This window comes from Mus caroli, chromosome 1, assembly GCF_900094665.2.
Source record: "Mus caroli chromosome 1, CAROLI_EIJ_v1.1, whole genome shotgun sequence".
Taxonomy (NCBI): domain Eukaryota; kingdom Metazoa; phylum Chordata; class Mammalia; order Rodentia; family Muridae; genus Mus; species Mus caroli.
Window position 1 is genome coordinate 29,476,363 of NC_034570.1, and position 19,900 is coordinate 29,496,262.

The 19,900-nt window shown below is 46.4% G+C and overlaps 1 protein-coding gene across 3 annotated transcripts in view; it reads left to right on the forward strand.

The window, feature by feature from the left end:
- The window catches only part of Arhgef4 (Rho guanine nucleotide exchange factor 4), a 135,123-nt gene that overhangs the window by 63,722 nt on the left and 51,501 nt on the right, over positions 1–19,900 (forward strand). For 2 of the 3 annotated variants that reach the window (XM_021176437.2, XM_029475175.1), the window contains one exon: positions 4,583–4,709. In XM_021176437.2, coding sequence (XP_021032096.1) covers positions 4,583–4,709 — 127 coding nt within the window. Of the gene's footprint in view, positions 1–4,582; positions 4,710–9,830; positions 10,219–19,900 lie in introns of those variants that run through there. The other variant, XM_029475179.1, reaches the window with a different exon arrangement.

The window sequence follows — 19,900 nt, forward strand, 5'->3', positions numbered from 1 at the left end:
ATATATATATATATATATATATATATATATATATATATATATATATATATATCTTCCTGGGGTATGGAGTGGAGCTGAAGAAAATAACCAAGGAAATTTTTTGACTCCACGCTCTTTCTTTTCTGGGCCCCAGTTAGAACCTAGCTGCTACAAAGCTGCCCTGGCAGCAGTGTGGGTGGGCCTAAGGAAACAGGTTCAGTCGTGCCCATGTGGAGGCTGCTTCGGATGTAATCAGATGCTAGGTATATCATTAGGGAGCAAGGGGAAAAAAAGGAGAGAGAGAAAAGGGCTTGAAGGTTTATTATGACTGCCCAGCTGTAGCAGCAGGTTCTTGGCAATGGATTCTCTGCAGTGGGGGCTGTGGAAAGGGATGGGGGAAGAAAGACAGGGAAATCTTTCTAGGGCTCACTTGCCCAGGTCTAGTCTGTGCCGACTGATGAAGAAATGCACGACAAGGTAGCTTTGGTTGCCAGCATCTTTAATCTAGTTATTACCGGTTTAGCCAGGATCTTACTGAATGCCACTCATAAGTTAATGGCAGGGAGAGCCAGGCTAAGAACCACTCAAAAGAGCAAGGCGCTGCAGGCTCTCTTCACCCTCTTATCTCACAGACTCCAGTGTGCATTATTATGACCAGCAGGCTTACGGATGTGCGTGCCCGGGGAAGGGGTAATTGTATTCTTAGTTCTAGGCCGCCACACAGATTAGGGAGGAGAAGATGAGTGGGGAAGGGAGAGAGAGAGGTGAACCCCTCTCCGGCCTCCCAAATCCTTGACTCATTTGTAATCGTTTAACATTTTATAATACCTTGTTCCCATTGCCTCATACTGCCATCCTTAATCTAAAGTGCACGTGGGGAGGGGATAAGGGGACTGTTGTGTGGAACCCTCCATGTCCCAGCCATGTTTTACACAGATATGTCTTGTCATTCTATATTTGAATGTACATATAATTTTGTATGTTGTTTTCCTCTCTGGTCTTGGATTCTGTACTTGTTCCCTTGGATCTCTTCTCTACTGGTCAGTTTGTGTCTTCTGGATTGGTGTCACTATGAGTCTGGATTTTAGGAAGGAGCAGGAGGAATGGGGAAATCCATTTGTTTTGTAATCTCAGTGACTCAGAAGGCTAAGGCAGAAAGATTGATGGATTAGGGCTAGCCTAGGCTTTAGGTAACTTCAAAGCCAACCTTGGCAACTTAGTGAAACTCTGAGTAAAAATACAAAGTAAAAAGAAGGCTTGGGTTATAGCTTGGTGGTAGAGCATTTGCATAGCATGCAGGAGGTCCTGTGTTCAACACACAACACACACACACACACACACACACACCAGAGGAATAAGAAAACCAAACTGTTAGTCTTATGAAGAGCCATGATCCACTGCATATTTACCATCTGCTTCTTAGCAAACATGGGTCATCTCAAAACCCAAATGCACTGCATTAAATCCAAGTTATAAAGACTCCTGCTCTGGCCAAGTCTTCTACCCAGTCACTGCCTCACTACTGGGCTGACTTGAACTCCATGCCAGTGACCATAGCCGTGCATGGCCCCAGATAAGTATCCTGTCCCCTTCTCCTGAAATTTCCAGTTATATAATGTCTAAAGAATTGTGGTTATTTTCAGCCAAGTATAGTGGCATCCACCTTTAATCCCATCACTTGGGGTGGCAGAGGCTGGTGGATCTCTGGTGGGTCTTAGGCCAGTCTGTTCTACATAGAGTTTCAGGACAGCCAGTGCTACAAGAAGAGACCCTGCCTCGAAAATACTAGTTTTTCCTTGTTCTCCATGATTCTATCAAACAAACATGAAACATTTTTTGGTAGACAGGAAAATAAAGGGCAGTAGTACTTTACATGTGTTCCTCAAGGGCTTCAGTGGGGCCAGCCAGCCTCATGTCACTGGCTCAGAACCTCATCCCTTCTCTCCTCTGTAGCTTGGTTACCTCATACCCAACTACAGTGTTCTAGATTTGGCTATTTTAGCTCTCCCTTTGAACCCCAGTCTTTTCCACTGCAACATATGTGAGTGGCCTGCAGTGTCACCAAGAGCTTTTCTCTCTCTCCCTACAGACAGCAAGGTTCTGCCTGTCAGTGTAGTTGGGCTCCTGTGAGAGTCACCTTGTGGGTTGTGGGTAGCTGAATCCCCATGGCATTGTTATCCTGTGATTATCTCTCTGAGCCTCTTCTCATAGGGATCTGGATTCAGCCAAGAGGACTCTATTCTGCTGACCTCGTCTCCCCCGACAGCTCTGTTCTTGACAGCAGGGAGGCCTCAGAACTTCAACAGATCTTGAAGGGACAACATCTTGTACCTGGGATGTGGGGGCAGGATTAGAATTGAAATTCAGCTTTGCGTTCATTGACTTGAAGGTGCCTCTGGTTCATTCAAATAGACAGGTCTGGAAAGTAAAGATGAAGGAATACACAGAGCTGATGCTGGAGATGAAGTATCCTCCGGGAGCCCATTTTCATGCAGGAGAGGAAGCAGAGTCGGGAGACATGCCCCAAGACTCATTTATAAAGGCAGTTAGTTAGCCTGCCCGCCAGGAAAACTTTGCCTTCATTGGGGCGCTTGTTGCTTGGTCAGCCTCTAGCTGCTTGCAGGTTTTTGTCTTTAGTTTTCCAAGCTGCTTGTTTGGGGCCTGGAGAAATGACTCAGAGGTTAAGAGCACTGGCTGCCTTTGCAGAGGACCCAGGTTTGGTTCCCAGCATCCATGTTAGGACTCAAACAACCATCTGTAAGTTCAGTTTCAGGACATCCGATGACCTCTTCTGGATTATTCAGGCACCTGCATGCATATAAACTCACACATGCACGCACACATAAACATTAACTCATAAACCAATACATCTTCAAAGCTGTTAGTTTACAGTGCCCCCTGGACCTGGCAGACCAGGGCCTTCCGATCTGAGCTTTTCTGAATGTCATGTTTGTGTGTCAATGGTTTTATCCCATCTGGGAAAGTTTTAGCCGTTACTTCTCGAGTGTGTGTGTGTGTGTGTGTGTGAGAGAGAGAGAGAGAAAGAGAGAGAGAGAGAGAGAAAGAGAGAGAGAGATGTTCTTTTTTACTTCTTATTGAAAATAGTTATTTTACAATAAAAATCTATCCTGATCATAGTTTCTCCTCGCCTTTCATCCTCTCAGATCCTCCCTACCCTTCTGACTCCACGTGGTGTTTCTCTCTCTCCTAAAATATCATGTAAATAAATTTAAAACCAAAACAAAACAAGGATAAAACAAAAGGAACAGACTAAAAACAAACAAGAAAAGCATAAGAAATACACACACACACACACACACACACACACCATAAAAACTCAAAATCGGAAACCATAATTAGAAAAAAAAAAAAAAAGCCCAAACATATTCATTTTTGGGAGGTCTGGGTTACTTCACCTGGGATGATTTTTCAAGCTCCATCCTTTTGCATGAGAATTTTGTGATTCATTTTTAAGCAGTGGAGTAATATTCCATTGTGTAAATGAGCTACATTCTCATTATCTGGTGACAGACATCCAGGCTGTTTCCAACTTCTGGCTGTTGGAATAGAGCAGCAGTGAACATGGATGAGCAAGGGTCTCTGTGGTAGGATGTAGAGCCCTTTGAGGAGATGCCCAAGAGTAGAATATCTGGAGCTCGAGGTAGAGCTTTTCCTAGCTTCCCGAGGAACAGCCACACTGACTTTCATAGTGTTAGTCACTCATCTTGACAGTGTTTGGCACTAGGATTTTTATTATTCTCTAGAACTGCTGTGACCCAATGCCTGATAAAAGCAACTTAAGAGAGAAGAATCTGTTTCAGTTTAGAGTCTGAGGGGAAGTTCATGGAGGGTGGCAGACGGTAACAGGAGTTTAAGGTCATGTTATGCTCACGGAGAAGAAGTGGAGAGAGATACATGTTTAGCTTGCTTCCTCCTTCTGATTCAGAACGGGCCCCAAACCAGAGGATGGCACTACCTACAGGGTAGTACCCTGTAGGTTAGGGTGATTCTTCCCAACTCCATGACCCCAATTTAGAAAATCCTTCATTGATACGTCCAGAGATTTGTCTTCAAGGAGGTTGGCAGTCAATGCCACAAGCATTATCCTAGGGGACTCTGGTCTTGTTCTGGTAACTGACCCAATTAAGTTCAAACCACATTTTTTTTTCCTGGCCATGACTGGGTGTTCCTTATGTCAGACCAGGTCTGCAGGCGAGCCATCTCCCCAGTCCCATGAATTGCATTTTATATCCCCCAAAGAATATGTGTTCAGTAAAATGATCATGGTTTCTTTCAGAGGAAATACAAGGCTGTCTGAGTGACTGGCTTGTAGGGGTGGTTTCTGCCACACCTCTACAGTTCTTACTCCACATAAATGAAAGCAACCTGTCCCACCAGCGATGTAGATCTGTTCTCACACACTGCAGACTCCGGGAGTCACCTCCCTCATGGGTTTCAGTATAAACAGTCCTTCTTGGAATCGTGTCTGTTTTGGTTGTAGACTCTGCTCACGAATCTGGGCAACTGGATAAGCTAGGAATTGTTACCAATGGCCTGTGGTCTGTCTCTTCATTTGCCTTCTGCCTCTTGCCTCCTACCCCAGTGCTGGAGGAAGACAACCGTCACCTCTCCAGAGTCTCCGCACCTTCCTAGAAGAAGCCATCTGCTCTCCCAGAGTGCCCCAATGGGACTGGACCACACAGGCTGGCCAGAGCCCACGTCTGACACTGGTGAGCTCTGTGCCTTTCTCTTGCCATATTTCTGGGTGTGCTGTTAAGGACAGGGGTGAGTCTGGTGAAAGCTACGCCTGCTTGTCAGGGAGAAGCAGCCCAAAGGTGAGAGACTTTGACAGTGGTCTCATTCCTTCAACTATTAAGGACCACCTGGTACCCAAAGAAGGGGCAGGGGCAACACTGGGCAGATGCTGCTGTGATGACTGTGTCCTCTGGCCAGGCTATGAAAGGTCTCAGGTCTGGCTTCAAGAGGAACACAGACAAATTGTTCTTTTGAGTAAGATATTTATCAATCAGAAGAGTTATTAACTTCAGGAAAGGTCAGCATGGCGGGGGCTATGGCAAGAGCTCATGCCTGTGTGGCAGAGTAAGGGTCCCTTCTTACAGGTCTCAGAGGAAGGGAATTCCATGCCGCATGGTTGATGAGTAGTCTGCAGTAAACATTTGTAGAGAAAGCACCCAGGTACCCTGCTGTCTCAGCCCTAGCCATGGGTGCCTGCCTTCCTCGAGTTTTACATCAGCAGTCTCTTGGTTCATTTCCCAGAATTACAGTAAGGAGCATCACAGCACACACTCACCTACAAAGGAGCTGAATCATGCCAGAAGGGCAGAGAGAGGGCTCCATATGAGCCAGGGCCAATCTCTTCCTTAACCGTATCTGGGACAGGGGCTGGGTGCTGAGAGATGCTGCCAGACTCTTGGCAGATGGACAGATTCAGTAGTCCTAAGCAGGTGTGTGTTGTGTGTGATAGATCGAAAGCTTTCAGCTGGCTGCCAGGGAGGCAGGTTTGTAAGACAGCTCAACTAGGGCAGAGCCTGAGACAGAGTTTAAAACACACCGAATCACTTGAGAAAACAAAACATTTCCTTTTGCCAGGTTGTGGAGGGGGCACCCAGGCCATTAGTCAAGGCCATTGAGGGTGATGGGCAGTGAACCCTGGAAGTAGCATTTGCTGGTGGATGGCTGAAGAGGCAAGTGTAGAACAGGCTCAGGTCTTGAGCTCAAAATCCAGGGTATGTGTGCTGGGTGCTAGTCCCTGGCAACCATCGGGCTTTCTGTCCGCAAATGGGCCTGCCAAGACTACATCATGACGTGGAGGCTATGAACACAACCTCATAAAAAGCAAAACTACAAGAGAGTATGTGCTACATGATAAAATAATGGTGTTCGAGGAAAAGCCATTTTCCCTTATGATCCCCAAGATAAGTTATGGAATTGCTTAGAAAACCATGGAAGGCAGCAGCTATGTAGCTAGTACAGTCAGTACTCGGAACGTAAGCGCGAAGACCCGAACTCGGTCCCTAGATCCCAGGTCAACAGCCAGATGTGGTTACACACACTTGTAATCCTCCTGACCGTGGGAAGAAGAGACAGTGGGGTTCACTGGCCAGCCAGCGTAGCCCACTTGGTGAGCCCTAAGCAAGAGAGGGAACAAACCTGTCTGTCAAAGGAGCAGATGGATTTGAAAATTGAAAAAACAATGAATAGATGGAAACCTGCAAGCTCCAGGAGGCACTGGAAAGTAGTATTATAAACGTTACAGAGCAAGCCAGGGATTGTGAGTCCCACGAGGGCAGGGAACCTCAAACAAGCACCATTGCATATAGGTAAGACCAGGGGCAAAGGTAAGGTAAGGAAATAGCTCTCCTGGAACTGAGAAGGGAAGAGATAAAGGGGTTAAATGGTATCTGGTTAGGAAGGCAGAAAAGCCAGAGTTGGAGCAATGATAGCCAAGGCAAGAAAAGAAAGCTAAGCTGAGCTACTACTGAGTCCCAAGAGTCTCCCACATTAACAGTGAGACGAAGTCACTGGAATGACCACTCCTTGGTGACCAACGTACGCCATAGAGAGAAACGGGGTGTATATCAAGATTCTGACCCAACAGAGAGTGTAGCATCACCATTGGTGTCTTCCTCATTGATTGTTATTTTTAATGAATTTGTTTATGTTTATGAGGATGGCTTATTTGCCTGCATGTATGTCTGAGCACAATGTGTATGCCTGGTGCTGTTGAGGGCCAGAAGAGGGTGTTGGATCCCCTGAGACGCGAGTTAAAGACAGTTGGGAGATGCCACGTGGATGCTGAGAATCCAGTCAGGGGTCCTCTGGAAGAGCATCCGGTGCTGAGGCATTTCTCCAACCTGAACAATTATTATTTTGGTGTGTGCTCAAGATAGGAACCCACATCACAGAAGCTTAATTTTGTTTTTATTCTGTGTGACTGTATCTGCTGATGAATTCAAACAATGGTTTGAAATAACTGCAGATTATGAAGCTTTGAGTTTGTAAGAGTCATCTAGGAGTGTGGATTATCTGGAGAGAAAAGCTACTCTTTCTCGCAGTTGTCTCTCCAAAATCTTTGTGTGTGTGTGTGTGTGTGTGCACTCACGTGCATTTATCTGTGTGAGTATGTCCATGTGTGTGCACGCTTATGCATGTGCATGTGGATACAAGAACCCATATATGTGGAAGTCAACCTCAAATATCATTTCTAGTCTACTGATCACCTTGTATTTAGAGCCTGGGTTCCTCTCTGAAATCTGGAAGTCACCACTTAAGTCTAGCTGGCCAATAAGAACCAGGGAACTACTTGTCAATGCCTAGTTACCTAGTCTGACACTTCAAACACATGCCATGACACCCAGCTTTGTGTATGTGCTGGGGATTGAACTCAGATCCTCCGGCTTGCACGGAAAGCACGTTCTTGACTGTGCCATCTCCTTGGCCTTAGTAGGTGAAACTGCCATTTGCTCCTTCTTCCCCACCATTAACTTATTGGCTAATAGCAATAACACAGAAAATGAGCAGGAGTATCTAAATTTATATCTGACATAGCAGGAACCAAACCAAAAGTCGTCAGAAGAGACAGAGGTCATCGTCACATATTACAAAAGGGGTCCATCAGTCAAGATGTTACGTTGTAAGTATCTGTACACAGCTGTACACTACCTGCACACACTGGTGCAGTTTCATAAAAACAAACACCGTTGCACACGCATGGACCAGTAGCTCCAGATACAGCCTCCATACTCAACCTCTCATCAATTGATGGGTCATCCAGACAAGAAAGTCAGCCAAGGAGCTTCAGAATTAATCTGTGCCATTGGTCACATGACTTAAGAGACCCGCATGGAATATTCCCTCCAACATCTGCCTTGTGCACATTCTTCTTGACGGCCAATGGAGCTCCCTTGCTGTTAACTGACATGCAACCCTGACACCATAAGCTCCCGAGTACACTTCCGTCTCCTCAAAGTCTTGGCCCGAAAGAGCAGAGCTCTCCTTCTCCTACCTAGCTGGGCATTTACCCAGCTCCAGATGCCATTCATCCCTCCACAGCCACTCATGGAACATGGAGCCTGTGGCCAAAGCCGTGCACAGTCTAGGAATGCTATGGGGTAAGGTGTCATAGCCTCCGCTCAGAAAAGGAATAAACAGGGAATGACCAACTAGTGGAAGCAAGTTCTGGAACGAAATAAATATCATCTTCCCGAGGAAGGATATGCACCATATGTGAAGGTTGAGGAACAAGTTCCATAGCCTGCAGAGAGCAGAGCAAGCCAGTATGTGCAGAAACCCAGAGGCAAGACGAGTAAGGTAGCCACTAGGCTGAGTCAGGACAGGAATGGTGAGGATGGGGTTGGAGTGGGGGTGGCACAGAATCCAGTCCAGCCAGAACGTGTAGGTTTTAGGAGTCATCTAGGGTGTCAAAAGAACCCTTGGGAAAAGTGGTGCAGGAGACCGACCTGATGTGATCTATATTCTCAAGCACCCTCTGGCAACTCTGTGGGAAGCTAGAAGCTCTCTGGAAGCTGCCCTTCCACACACGGTAGAGCAACAGAGAACCAACCAACCTCGACTGTCACTCAGGAGGTACACATGGAGGCAACATGGAGGAAGAGTGTCTCAAGGTGGCAGCAGAGAACTCTCCAGAGGACAACCTAGGAGAACTACAGATGGTAACCGATCCCCCTGCAGACAGACTGAATCCAGGAAGCAGGAAAAGGAGACAACTGCTCTTCTCGAGGTCAGGAAAGAATGAAGACAGGCTCTCTTCTTCTTCTTCTTATGGCAGCTGAATATAAAGGGACCAGGAAGAGTATGAACTCTCCCCACAGCCTAAAATGAGTAAAATAGACTAGGGGAGTGGCTAAGACACCCTCCTAGCTCCATCAAGTGAAATCCGACACTGCAATTAACTTAATGCCCTGGAGGCTGTCAGCTGAGTGTTTAGGGCACAGGGGCTGGGATCTGTGAACATACAGGGTTCCTGGTGATGCAGAGCCAAGTGCACATGCCAATTAGGGATGGAGGTGGCCTCAAGAAATAAGCTCTCCGGATGCAAGGACGAGAGCATGCTCTTCTGCCTTGCCCAGTGTCGTTCTCATCTGAAATGTCTGTAGCAGTCTTGAGCAGAATTACAAGAACACAGAGTACTGTTGCTAGGAGGAAGTGGGAGGGTCAGCTTCTTTCTGTCAAGACTTCCCCTCACACCTCTCGGTGAGGCCAATGCCCCCATCATCTTGCCTCTGATTTTGTAATTCCTTATCGCCATCCTTCAGGTATATTCCAAGAACAAGGCCCTAGAGTGTCTGGGAAAAAGCAACTGACATCCCTCTCAGAAAGGACAAGTAACTCTTGGCTCCGTGTCACCTGACAGCGTCCCCGTTTTTTGTTTGTCACTGAACTTTGATTCCTTGTGGTCAAACTATTTTTTCCGTGACACTATGTTTTAAAGGGTCCGTTCGTTCGTGGCACCAATGAGGTCAAGAGGGCCGCGGTCACCGCTCACCTGTGCACGAGGGCGCACCCAGGCGAGCGCGCCCCCAGGCCAGCGTGGGTGGCTGCGGGGCTGGGGGGCGTCCTAGGTGTTACCTGCGGGGACCCTTTGATTGCATTTGGCGGGGGGGGGGGTGTCTTAGCCCTTGAGGAGCGATCGTCCCTCGCGCTCGCTCGCCCGCTCCGCAGCAGGGCGCATTCTTCTCCCTGATGCCCGCGCGCAGATGGCAGCGGCCGCGGTGAGGACTCAGGGCGGCCCGGGGCCCGCGTCCGCGCCCCAGGTCTGCGTGCGCGCGGGCGAGAGCGCGCCGCCCGGCCGGCGACCCGCAGCGGGGCCCACGCGCTCTGCGCCCTGCCGGGTGGCCGCCCGGCAGTGTCCAGACGGGGTCCCGCGCCCGCACCGGGGGCCCCGCGGCGAGCCCGCTCAGAGGAGCACCGCGATGTCGGGGGACCCGGAGCTACGGCAGTGCGGCGGGGATGCTGCTGGCGACCCCGCCGGCCTGTGGCTGGAGCTCGGAGCTGCTTGCCCCGGGGCGCCGCGCTGCCCCAGCGAGTCCAGTGGCCCTACCAGCGGCGATCTGGGCACAAGCAGCAGCAGCAGCACCGGGGTGTCCCCCGGTTCCGACTCGGACAGCAGCGGCGTGGTGTGCAGTGGCCGCGCTGCGGGCATGCGCGGCGCCCCGTCGCGCTCCCGGAGCCTGGAGAGCCTGCGCTCGGCCTCCGCGGGTAAGGGCACCACCTGCTCTCCCGCGCACCCCCTGGCCTCACCGCAGCCTCCTCTCGCCCTTCGCAGCTTTCCCTCCCATCTCCTGACCTCCCTTCTCCCCCCACCCCCGCTTGCCCTTCTGCCGCCTTTTGCCTAGAGCTTCCCGACCACCTACCTGTCCCTTCTCAGACCAGCTAATTACCAGGGGGCTACTTGTTTGCAACATCCCTGCTGCAGCTACCCAACGGGGTTAAAGTGAGACTGGAAGTTGGTTCCTCTAGACCCCTTCTTGACTGTCTGCAGCCTCTTGTCCCCTTTCTGTGTGGGCAGCCCCCCTCACCCCAACCCCAGGCTGGGGAGTGTGTGTGTCTGAGCCTCAGACGGAGGAGCCCAACCTGGGTGCTCTGCAACAAGAGTGAAGTTTCTCCAGATGGGATTCTCTTTGGTCTCCCTGTACTGTGTGCCCCCTAGTGCTCCCGGTGTACATGAAGAACGGAATTCTGGGTACCGACAGTGAGGAAGAGTTTGGAGTGAGAAAGTCAGGAGCGACTTAATGGGTGGTGATCATCCATGTATCCTTGGCTAATTGTTGGGTTGGTTTCTTTCTATTTCGGTGTTGGTGTTGAAGCGCTCAGCAAAGAGTACTGTGAAGAAAGATCGTGGCTGTTGGGAAATCAAGGAGGGAGTGCGCCCCGTTATTCCTTGTTCTGCAATGCTCTGCCTGAGAATGCCGCTGGCCTCACCGAGGTGCAGGGATGAGACTGAAGTGTGCATCAAAGCCAGGCAGACAGGAGTGAGGGGACCGTGCGGGCAGCAACTCCCCCCACACACACACACACACACTCACCCACCCCACCCACCCCCAGGATGAAGCAAGGACTGTGTTGAGGAGGGGTACAATAAAAGTTGCTCCAGCAGAGCCGTCGGGGCCCCTTGAGACACATGAACCTCCTTCGATAGTAGGTTTGGAAAAGGGAAGGAAATACTTACAGACCTTTGTTTTTAGTATTCCAAAACTCCTATCAGTTCGTTCTCTCTCTCTCTCTCTCTCTCTCTCTCTCTCTCTCTCTCTCTCTCAACAGACACATGACATTCAGAAAAGTCTGATACCCCAACTGTTCAGCTGCACGGTTCAATTTCTACTATGATGGCTCTTATCCCTCGATGACTCCCCCTCCCCGAAACTGTTTCTCCTCCTTTTGAGCTTAAATAGAACCTTTTTGAGCACCAAGATAACATCCTCAGAGAGACTTTAATCAATCCGACAAACAGCCCTTTCTCTTGGCTTTACCCCCAAAGCATACCTTGTATTTTGGAGTAGGAAGGTATACTTCCTCTGGCCTCTAGAACTGCAAACCCAGCCCAGACTTTTTTTTTTGTGATGACCCCATGACTTGAACGCCCAGAGCCCCCTTCCCTTTTCTTTCTATGCCAAAATTTGTGTACCAATAAGACAGAATTGGGTAAGCAGAGATGGCAAGGGTGTGTTAGGCAGCTTGAGATCCAAAGACCCCCAAGTCCAGCCCAGGGCACTGGGGCAGGGTGATGAATTCCAGAGACAGTGGTGACCTTTACCTGAAGGTCCAGAGTAGGCACCAGGTAACACACTACACAGGGCTGCCTCTTGAGTGGTTCTGAGCTGTCTTGCAATATATGACCACAGAGTAGAGTGCAACATTAGTCAGGATTGTTTGAGACTCCGAAGCAAATGTCAGATCCCGCACATGGCAGGAGGTATCTGGAAAGTAATTGCTACAACCCAATGAGGCAAGCTAATTATTAATCATATAAATAATTTACAACCTTCACATACATGAGAACTTACATTCATTGCCCTTCATATTATTCCACTTATTTTATTAACTATTAATCCTCAACTTATTACAGGCTTAACACTATGCAAATATAGTTTTAAAAAACATTAGACTGTGAATCTAATAAGAGGAGGTAATCCTCCTTATTTACCAAGAAAGCATGCGAGAACTGCTAATTCATGTCCCCATGTTAATCACATGGCTTTCTTACTTTTACAGGATAGAAGTAATCCATTGGTCTTAGGAAACAAACACCTTGATGCAACTCCAAATAAAAATAATAAATATAGTTTCATCCTCAATTATTATAATCTTTATTCTACTTATACTACCGCTCTTTATTTCTATAACGAATCTAACTAAATATATTAACTTTCCCTTATATACTACATGAATTAAATTTTTATTTATTCTAAGCCTTCTACCCCTGCTATTATTTTTTATTCTAATGCAGAATATATCATTACTAGCTGACACTGAATTGCCATAAATTCTATCAAACTTACAATAAGCTTCAAATTTGACTATTTTTCAATCCTATTTCTATCTGTAGCTTTGTTTGTAAGCTGATCTATTATTACATATTCTAATATATGAATTGTATACATATATTCAGATCCACACATTAATCGATTTATTAACTACCTTATATACAGACAAGACAGCATCCTTGGACAGCATCCAGAGGTGCTGGGGAGGGAAGTTCCAGTCACATCTACATCCTCCCTGCTCCACTCCCATCCTCTGCCCCCTATTCCCTGCTGTGGTGGTCAAACCTTGCCTGACCAGGAATGGGTGCTAAACTTAGAAGGTCCTTCTATGTATGAGGCCGATTTGTGTGAGAATCTGACATCACCAGTGTCTCTCATCTAGATTCCTAGGCAGAACTGCTCCTGATCACAGAGACAGCCACAGAACTCGGTGAATTCATTTTCTTCCCGCCTACAGTGAGTGTCATCCTTGCAGAGAACTGAGAAAACAAGCCCTTGAGTAACTTTAGATTTTCATCTCAGACCAAGTGATCTCGCTGGAGAAAGACTGCTAGGGAGGAGTGCTCACTCCTGTGGAGGGAGGAAGGATTAAGCCCTACAGGGGATTAGAGGAAGACGGTGACTTGCTGCATCTGAGCTGCTTCAGGCCTGGATTGATGTGATGTGCTGTGATGTGTGTGCTGGGTGTGGAGCAGGCTCAGTGGGCACCGTGGAATAGTGTTTTGGCAGCTCACACACTCTCCAGGGTTATGAATTTTTAGCAGTTACAGCAAAACAGAACTTCAAGTCACAGGTCTGTTTGTATGTGTCAAGTGAGAAGGAAAAATACAATATCAGGATGGAGGAGACAGGCAAATCTCTCTCTCTCTCTCTCTCTCTCTCTCTCTCTCTCTGTGTGTGTGTGTGTGTGTGTGCGCGCGCGCACGTTGGTGTGTGTCTGTCTGTCTGTCTTTCATTGGGGTTGCTTACAGGATCATGGGTACAGGGTGATGAGTACCTTGCTAGTGACTATAGCACTGAAAAAAAATGTCTTACATCTTTCTAGCTGCCTACAGTCCCTCAGACAGAGGTTCGTGTTTCCTCCCCTTTCAGTTTTTATATGGAGGGAGGGTAGGAAGACAGCATCATGACTTACCTTGATTAAGACCTGGTTGTCGTTGCTCTCTTAAACTAAGCAGATGAATTCCCATTACCCCCCTACTATAAATAACATTGGCTTGACCTGGTTCCTTCACTATGGCATCCATTTGGTCACTGGTTTTCTATACTATCAAGAGTAGAGAAAAATTCAAATGAATTATAAATGATTTTAAGACTAAAATAAAACGCCTGGTGCTGTATTAGTTACATTTTATGCCTCTGTTACAGTATACTGGATAGAAGCAGCCTAAAGGGTTGTTTGGGTTATCGTGTCAGACAGATGTGCTGGTGGACAGGTACGTTGGAGCCCATGGCAGTGGAGTGTGTGTCTGAGCCTCCTCACACCACAGCTGGCCAGGGAACAAGCAAGCAGGCTGCAAACAGTAGCCAGATAGAACCCTCACAGCTCCACAGCCCCTAGGGAACTACTTCCTCTGGCCATTTTCCACCTCCCCAAAGACTCTATACAATTCAGAATAATTCCACAGGTCACTGACTAAGCCTTGGAGGGACATTGCACGTTCAAGCCACTATGAACCTTTTCTAGTAAACTCTGTGAAGCTCCATGTCTGAGCTTAGAGGTGTCTTTCTAAGCTGGACACTCCCACGAAGCTGGTATGTGTAGCATGCTGTTTTCTGTTCGGTCATATGACTGCAACAAAGCCCATGCTTGAGACTTGAATTTATCTCTTAAGAAAGATGATTGCTAGGAAGGTATTCCTAGCTAATCCTTAGCTGAATTAGTACTGGGACTAGAATACAGCTCAGTGGGTAAAATGCTCACCTAACATGCATGAAGGAAGCCTGGCACCACACCCCAGCACCATAAAAGCTAAGTATACTTAGATTTGAGACAAACCTGGGTTACATAAGGCTAAGTCTCAAAAAACAAAAACAAAAACAAAACACCCACCACATACAACTAGATTATTGCCAAGTGGTTTGGAAAGTCCCCAGAAAGAGCAGCAAGGAGAGTACTAGGGCCTGGGTTTGCAACTGAGGAGCAAGCACAGACAGCATTAGCATTAGATTAGATTAGCATTAGATTAGAGGGTGGACTTTCCACTACCCCCTTTTGCCTCCCTCCCTTCACCACCCCCACTCTCCCACCCACCCCTACCCCCACCATTCCTACCCCTAGCCCTGTAGCTTCCAGAGCTCTCAGCTAATTAGGAAAGGGAATGATGAGAGTAGAGAGTGAAGGGTAAGGATGGATATGCCCGGGACATTGTCTGCGTTCATGAAACCCATCATGATGGACGATTGAGATGCAGTAACAAGTCATCTAAAAATAGTCTGGTCTCCTTGTTAGGAAGGCAACTATTGGAGATACTGATTACAGTNCCCAGGCTGGACCAGCCTGTTTAAGAAGGATGCTCTGTTAAAGACAGGCACCCAAGCAGCTGTAAACCACTAACAGCAGCCTTTATGGCAGGGCACTTTGTTCTTCATCCATGCTGTGTGTGTGTGTATGTGTGTGTGTGTGTGTGTGTGTGTGTGTTGTGATGAGTTTAAGGTTGCTTGCAGGAGTGTGGATGATGAGCCATAACACAATATGAGCATCTTACCAGTGGCTACACCACTGAAGAAAACATCTCTCCTTCCCACAGCTACCATTAACTACATACAGGTTCTTAGAGAGATGTGAGGGCTCGTGAGGGAGGACAGATGTCTTACTAAGCCTGTAATTATATACCCACGAAAATGAGAATAGTCAAGAAGAGTTCTCAAAATCTAGGGTGGGCCTGGTGTGGTAAAGTAAGGACACAATGTATCACATATACAAATGTTTGGTTTCAGTTTCTAAAAGCCAGGTCTAAATGGCTGTTGGTGAATTAAGGATTATTTATCTTTAGCATGAGCTCTTTACGAATTCAGAAACACTGCATTAAAATGTCAGCAGTGTTCCAAATAAAAGCCAGGGTCATCCTTCCTAAATGCACTGGCTTTCTTTGTGTGCATACACAGGGTGGGGTGCCTGTGTAAGCCTGTGTGTACAGGATACATGCCCAGGCCAGAGGACTACTGCTCTCTTTCCTACTCCTTCGAGACAGGGACTCTCACTGAATCTCAAGCTAGGAGGGTGGAGGAAGCTCTAGCAGCTCTTTGTTTCTGCTCTGGCATGATGCTGTGCTGGTTTTTTTTTGTTTTGTTTTGTCTTGTTTTTGGTTTGGTTGGGTTTTGTTTGTTTGTTGTTGGTTTTTTGTTTTTTTTTTTGTCTTGTTTGTTTTTATTTTGTTTTGTTTTAGCATGAGGGCCAGGGAAGGTCTTCCTGCTTGCACAGCAAATGCCCTTACACACTGAGCCATCCCCTCCACAGCCTCTCATTTGTTTTGTTTTGTTTTTTAATTCTCACTCAGCTCCATCCTGCTTGCAGCCATCATTTTCCCCCTAGGACTCTCCAGCCCCTGGCTTAGTTAGAAGCCTGCACCTGAATATACCTAGCAGGATCCTTTTGGGCTCTGAGCCCATCTTCTTGCCAAAAAATAAACATTCGGGCTGGCAGCCGAAGCATCGGAATGAGACAAACAACAGCAACAAAACTGTACTATAAAACTATGAACTGTGTATGAAAGATGGCAAGGTGGGCTGGGGAGCAGGGCGCGGGGGGTGGGGGTGGAGGAAGGTATAGGGGACTTTCGGGATAGCATTTGAAATGTAAATGAAGAAAATATCTAATAAAAATGGTTTTTGAATAAAAAAAGAAAGAAAGAAAGATGGCAGGTGGCTGTAAGGACTCATTAGACCTCCAAAGTCCTTCATTGGCTTGTAGATTTGACCCTTTGACCTCTGAACTTGCTTGGGAAGGTTTGGGAGCTTTTAGGATGTGGAACCTTGCTGGAAGTATGACATTGGAGGGGGTGGGTTGGGATAAGCTTTGAGGTTTTATAGTCTTATTCCAGTTCCTGTTCTTCCCCCCTCCCCTCTCATTCCTGTGTGTGGTCAGCCAACTTCTCACCCTGCTGCCTGGATGTCGCTATGGTGAATTCTATCTGGAACTGTAATCAAACAAATGAAACAAACAAACAAACCCAAAACATTTTCTTTCTTATTGTTGCTTTGGTCAGAGTATTTTTCTATAATAACTAATATGGTGATAATTTTAAAAAATAAGGCTCTATCATGACTATGTGAGCACACACACGGTCAGAACACACCAAGGTAATGTGAGGGACGGCCATAGATTTCACGAGGATGGAGTGAGGCAGAGCAGCCATTTGCCACTGTATCTGTAGGGAGATGATGGGAAGTCAGTGCTGTAGCCCACTGATGGGTCAAAAGCTAGATTCGAGCTTGAAGAGGCCAAGCTGAGACCCCACCAGCATTTTGTGCATCAGTGACATGAGGATTGAAGACACCATTCTTTTATTTGACGCAACACAGAGCAGCACCAGGGCTCTGGCAAGTGACATCACGCAGGGACAGCTAGGCACCTCCGTGTCACCAGGCAACACACAGGGTTGTATAGTTTCTGAAATATTGCTGTCACTTTACCCCTGTGGCTTCAGCCCAGGAAAAGCTAAGCGCTTCTTAGTGTCTGGTGTCTCTTCTCTAGCCGTCTACCAGTAGTAGCACACCACACACGCTTCAGTGTTTGTTTTCTGTACAGGTGAAAGAAGAAATGTTTTACACAGCTTTCCATAGGTCTTCTGGGAAGTCTCAGAGATACAGGTACAGGTGCAAAGGTTGTCGTTTACTCCATTGTTGTTATCAAGAGCTGTTATGTCTGAATGCTGACTGAGATGAGATCAAGAGCGACCAAGAGGAATGCTTGACTCTGTGTGTGTGTGAGATTGTGTATATCAGTATGTGCACCTCTGCACATGCAGAGGCTGAGGAAGACATCAGGCATCCTGTTCTTGTACTCTGCCTGATTCCCCTGAGACAGGATCTCTCAATGTACCCATAGCTAGGCTGGTAGCCAATGAAACGCCTTAACCCTCCTGTCTCTGCCACCCAGGGTACTGGTAAGTTAGTCTTATGCACAGTGTTTTCTGTGAGTGCTTCAGGGATTCAAACTTGTATCTTCATGCTTACACGGCAACCACAGTTACTTACCAAGACATCACCTGTTTGCCTACTTAACCAGCTTGGTGACAAAGTATTTTAAATAGAAATGATTGCAAAGGATCTCAACTCTTTCCTCAGTGGGGGACTTTTAGGGTTACTTTGTTTGTTTGTTTGTTTGTTTTAATTATAAAGAGCATAACGAGATAACATAAAAGTCAGTGATGACTGTGACCCACAGACGTTCTGGTGTGTGAATTATTAGAGTAACACAATTGACCACAGCTTGTTAGGAACAGAAGAATCTGCCTTATCAGAGTGGAAGCCAAATGCTTTCACTTTTAGCCAGTACAGTATTTCATATTAAGTGTAGTATTTATTAAATAAAGTATATTTATTAATTAAATATGATTTAATTTTATTTTATAAATATTTAATGAATAATATTAAAGTATTTTATTAGTTTTTTTTGGAAAACATTATTTAAAAACTCCTTAAGCTGCCAGTAATGGTAAAGCCCCGGAATCCCAGCACTTAGGAGGCTGAAGGAAGATGATGATACCAAGTTCAAGAGCAACCTGGGTGGCAATAGTGACAGCCTGTCTAAATAAATGAATGATGAATAAATACTCTTCAGGCCGTAGGCAGCTAAGAGCATAACAAATAATTCCCTTAAGAGAGATCTACAGCTTTCATCTTTCTACAGATGTCATGGTACATCTAAAACTTAAAAAAAAACAACAACAAAAAAAAAAAAAACGGAAAAACAAGTATTAACCAGCTTAACATACAACCTGTCTGTAACACTCAGACAGTGGCGAGTGTGTGGGAAAAAACATGGTTAGTAATTAGCAGCTCGGGATTTTATCTTTGAAATGACCATGGCATCAGTTCAGTATCCATTAGTTAGCACAGAGCTCTAATTTACCTGAAAATTGTGGGAATTATCTCCCAAGTTGTCTCTCTACCTCACAGTGGGAGATTAGCCAGGGTGGCGATTAGGTCTGATTAAACATAAATGTTCATTTTATAATCGTAAGCATTAACTCTATCTAGCTTGTTCCATCAGAAAGCCCACATAACTTTAAGAATGACGTATGCACACAGAATAAAAAAACGTATAAATATGTTCATCATTAATAAACCAGAAAAGAGGTGCCTGCACAAACATAAAGACCTGATTTCAAATTCCCAGTAAAAGTCAGGCGTAGGGGCACATACTTGTAACCCCACCACTGGAAGCAGGGAGAGCCTTAGGGTTTCTACTGCCATTGTGGAACACCATGAGCAGAGCAGCTTGGGAAGGAAAGGGTTTATTTGGCTTAAACTTCCACATCACAATTCATCATTGAAGGAAGTCAGGACAGGAACTCAAACATGGCAGGAACCTGGAGGCAGGAGCTGATGCAGAGGCCATGGAGGGTGCTGCTTACTGGCTTGCTCCCCATGGTTTACTCAGTCTGTTTTCCTATAGAACCCAGGACCACCAGCCCAGGGATGACACCACCTATCATAGCCCCTTCCCCATTAGTCACTAATTAAGAAGATGCCCTCCAGGCTTTCCTACAGCTGGCTCTTATGGGGGCATTTTCTCAACTGAGATTCCCTTCTCTTCGATGGCCCTAGCTTGGGCCAAATTGATATAAAACCATCTCACACACTCCCTAAAGTTTGCTTGCCAGAGACTCTAGCCATTTGGGAAACAGATTCAGTGAGAGGCCTTATCGAGAAAAGGAAGGTAAAGAAAGAGTAACCGTGGAAGAGACCAACCATTAACCTCAGGCCTCCATGTGCACACAAACATGTACAGACATGCACAGACACTACATACACACATACACACAAACTTCTTTAAAACGACAAGATATAGCAGCATCTATTAAACTGAAAATTAAGCTAGTCTTATTTATCAACGTTTTAAGTAAACCTTGTGACCATGACACATTAAAAATCTCAAGTTATTTCTTGCAAGATTTTCTCAGGTTTTTTGTTTTGTTTTGTTTTGTTTTTGTTTCCCCTGCTTAATCATTTGAGGTTCTATATCTTTAATTCCTGGTAATTTTAGGAATAGTCATTTTGCCTGAGTGCTTGTTTTTAATCTCTGTATCCCTTGGATCAGTGTGGGGGATTTGGTAAAAAATGTGGCAACAGTATCTGGAGTTAGGAAATTGCTCCATGCAGCACTCTGAGAGGAAGAAGCCTTTCTGACTTGCAGATGTGTAAACACACAGTCACACAGAGGAAGCTTG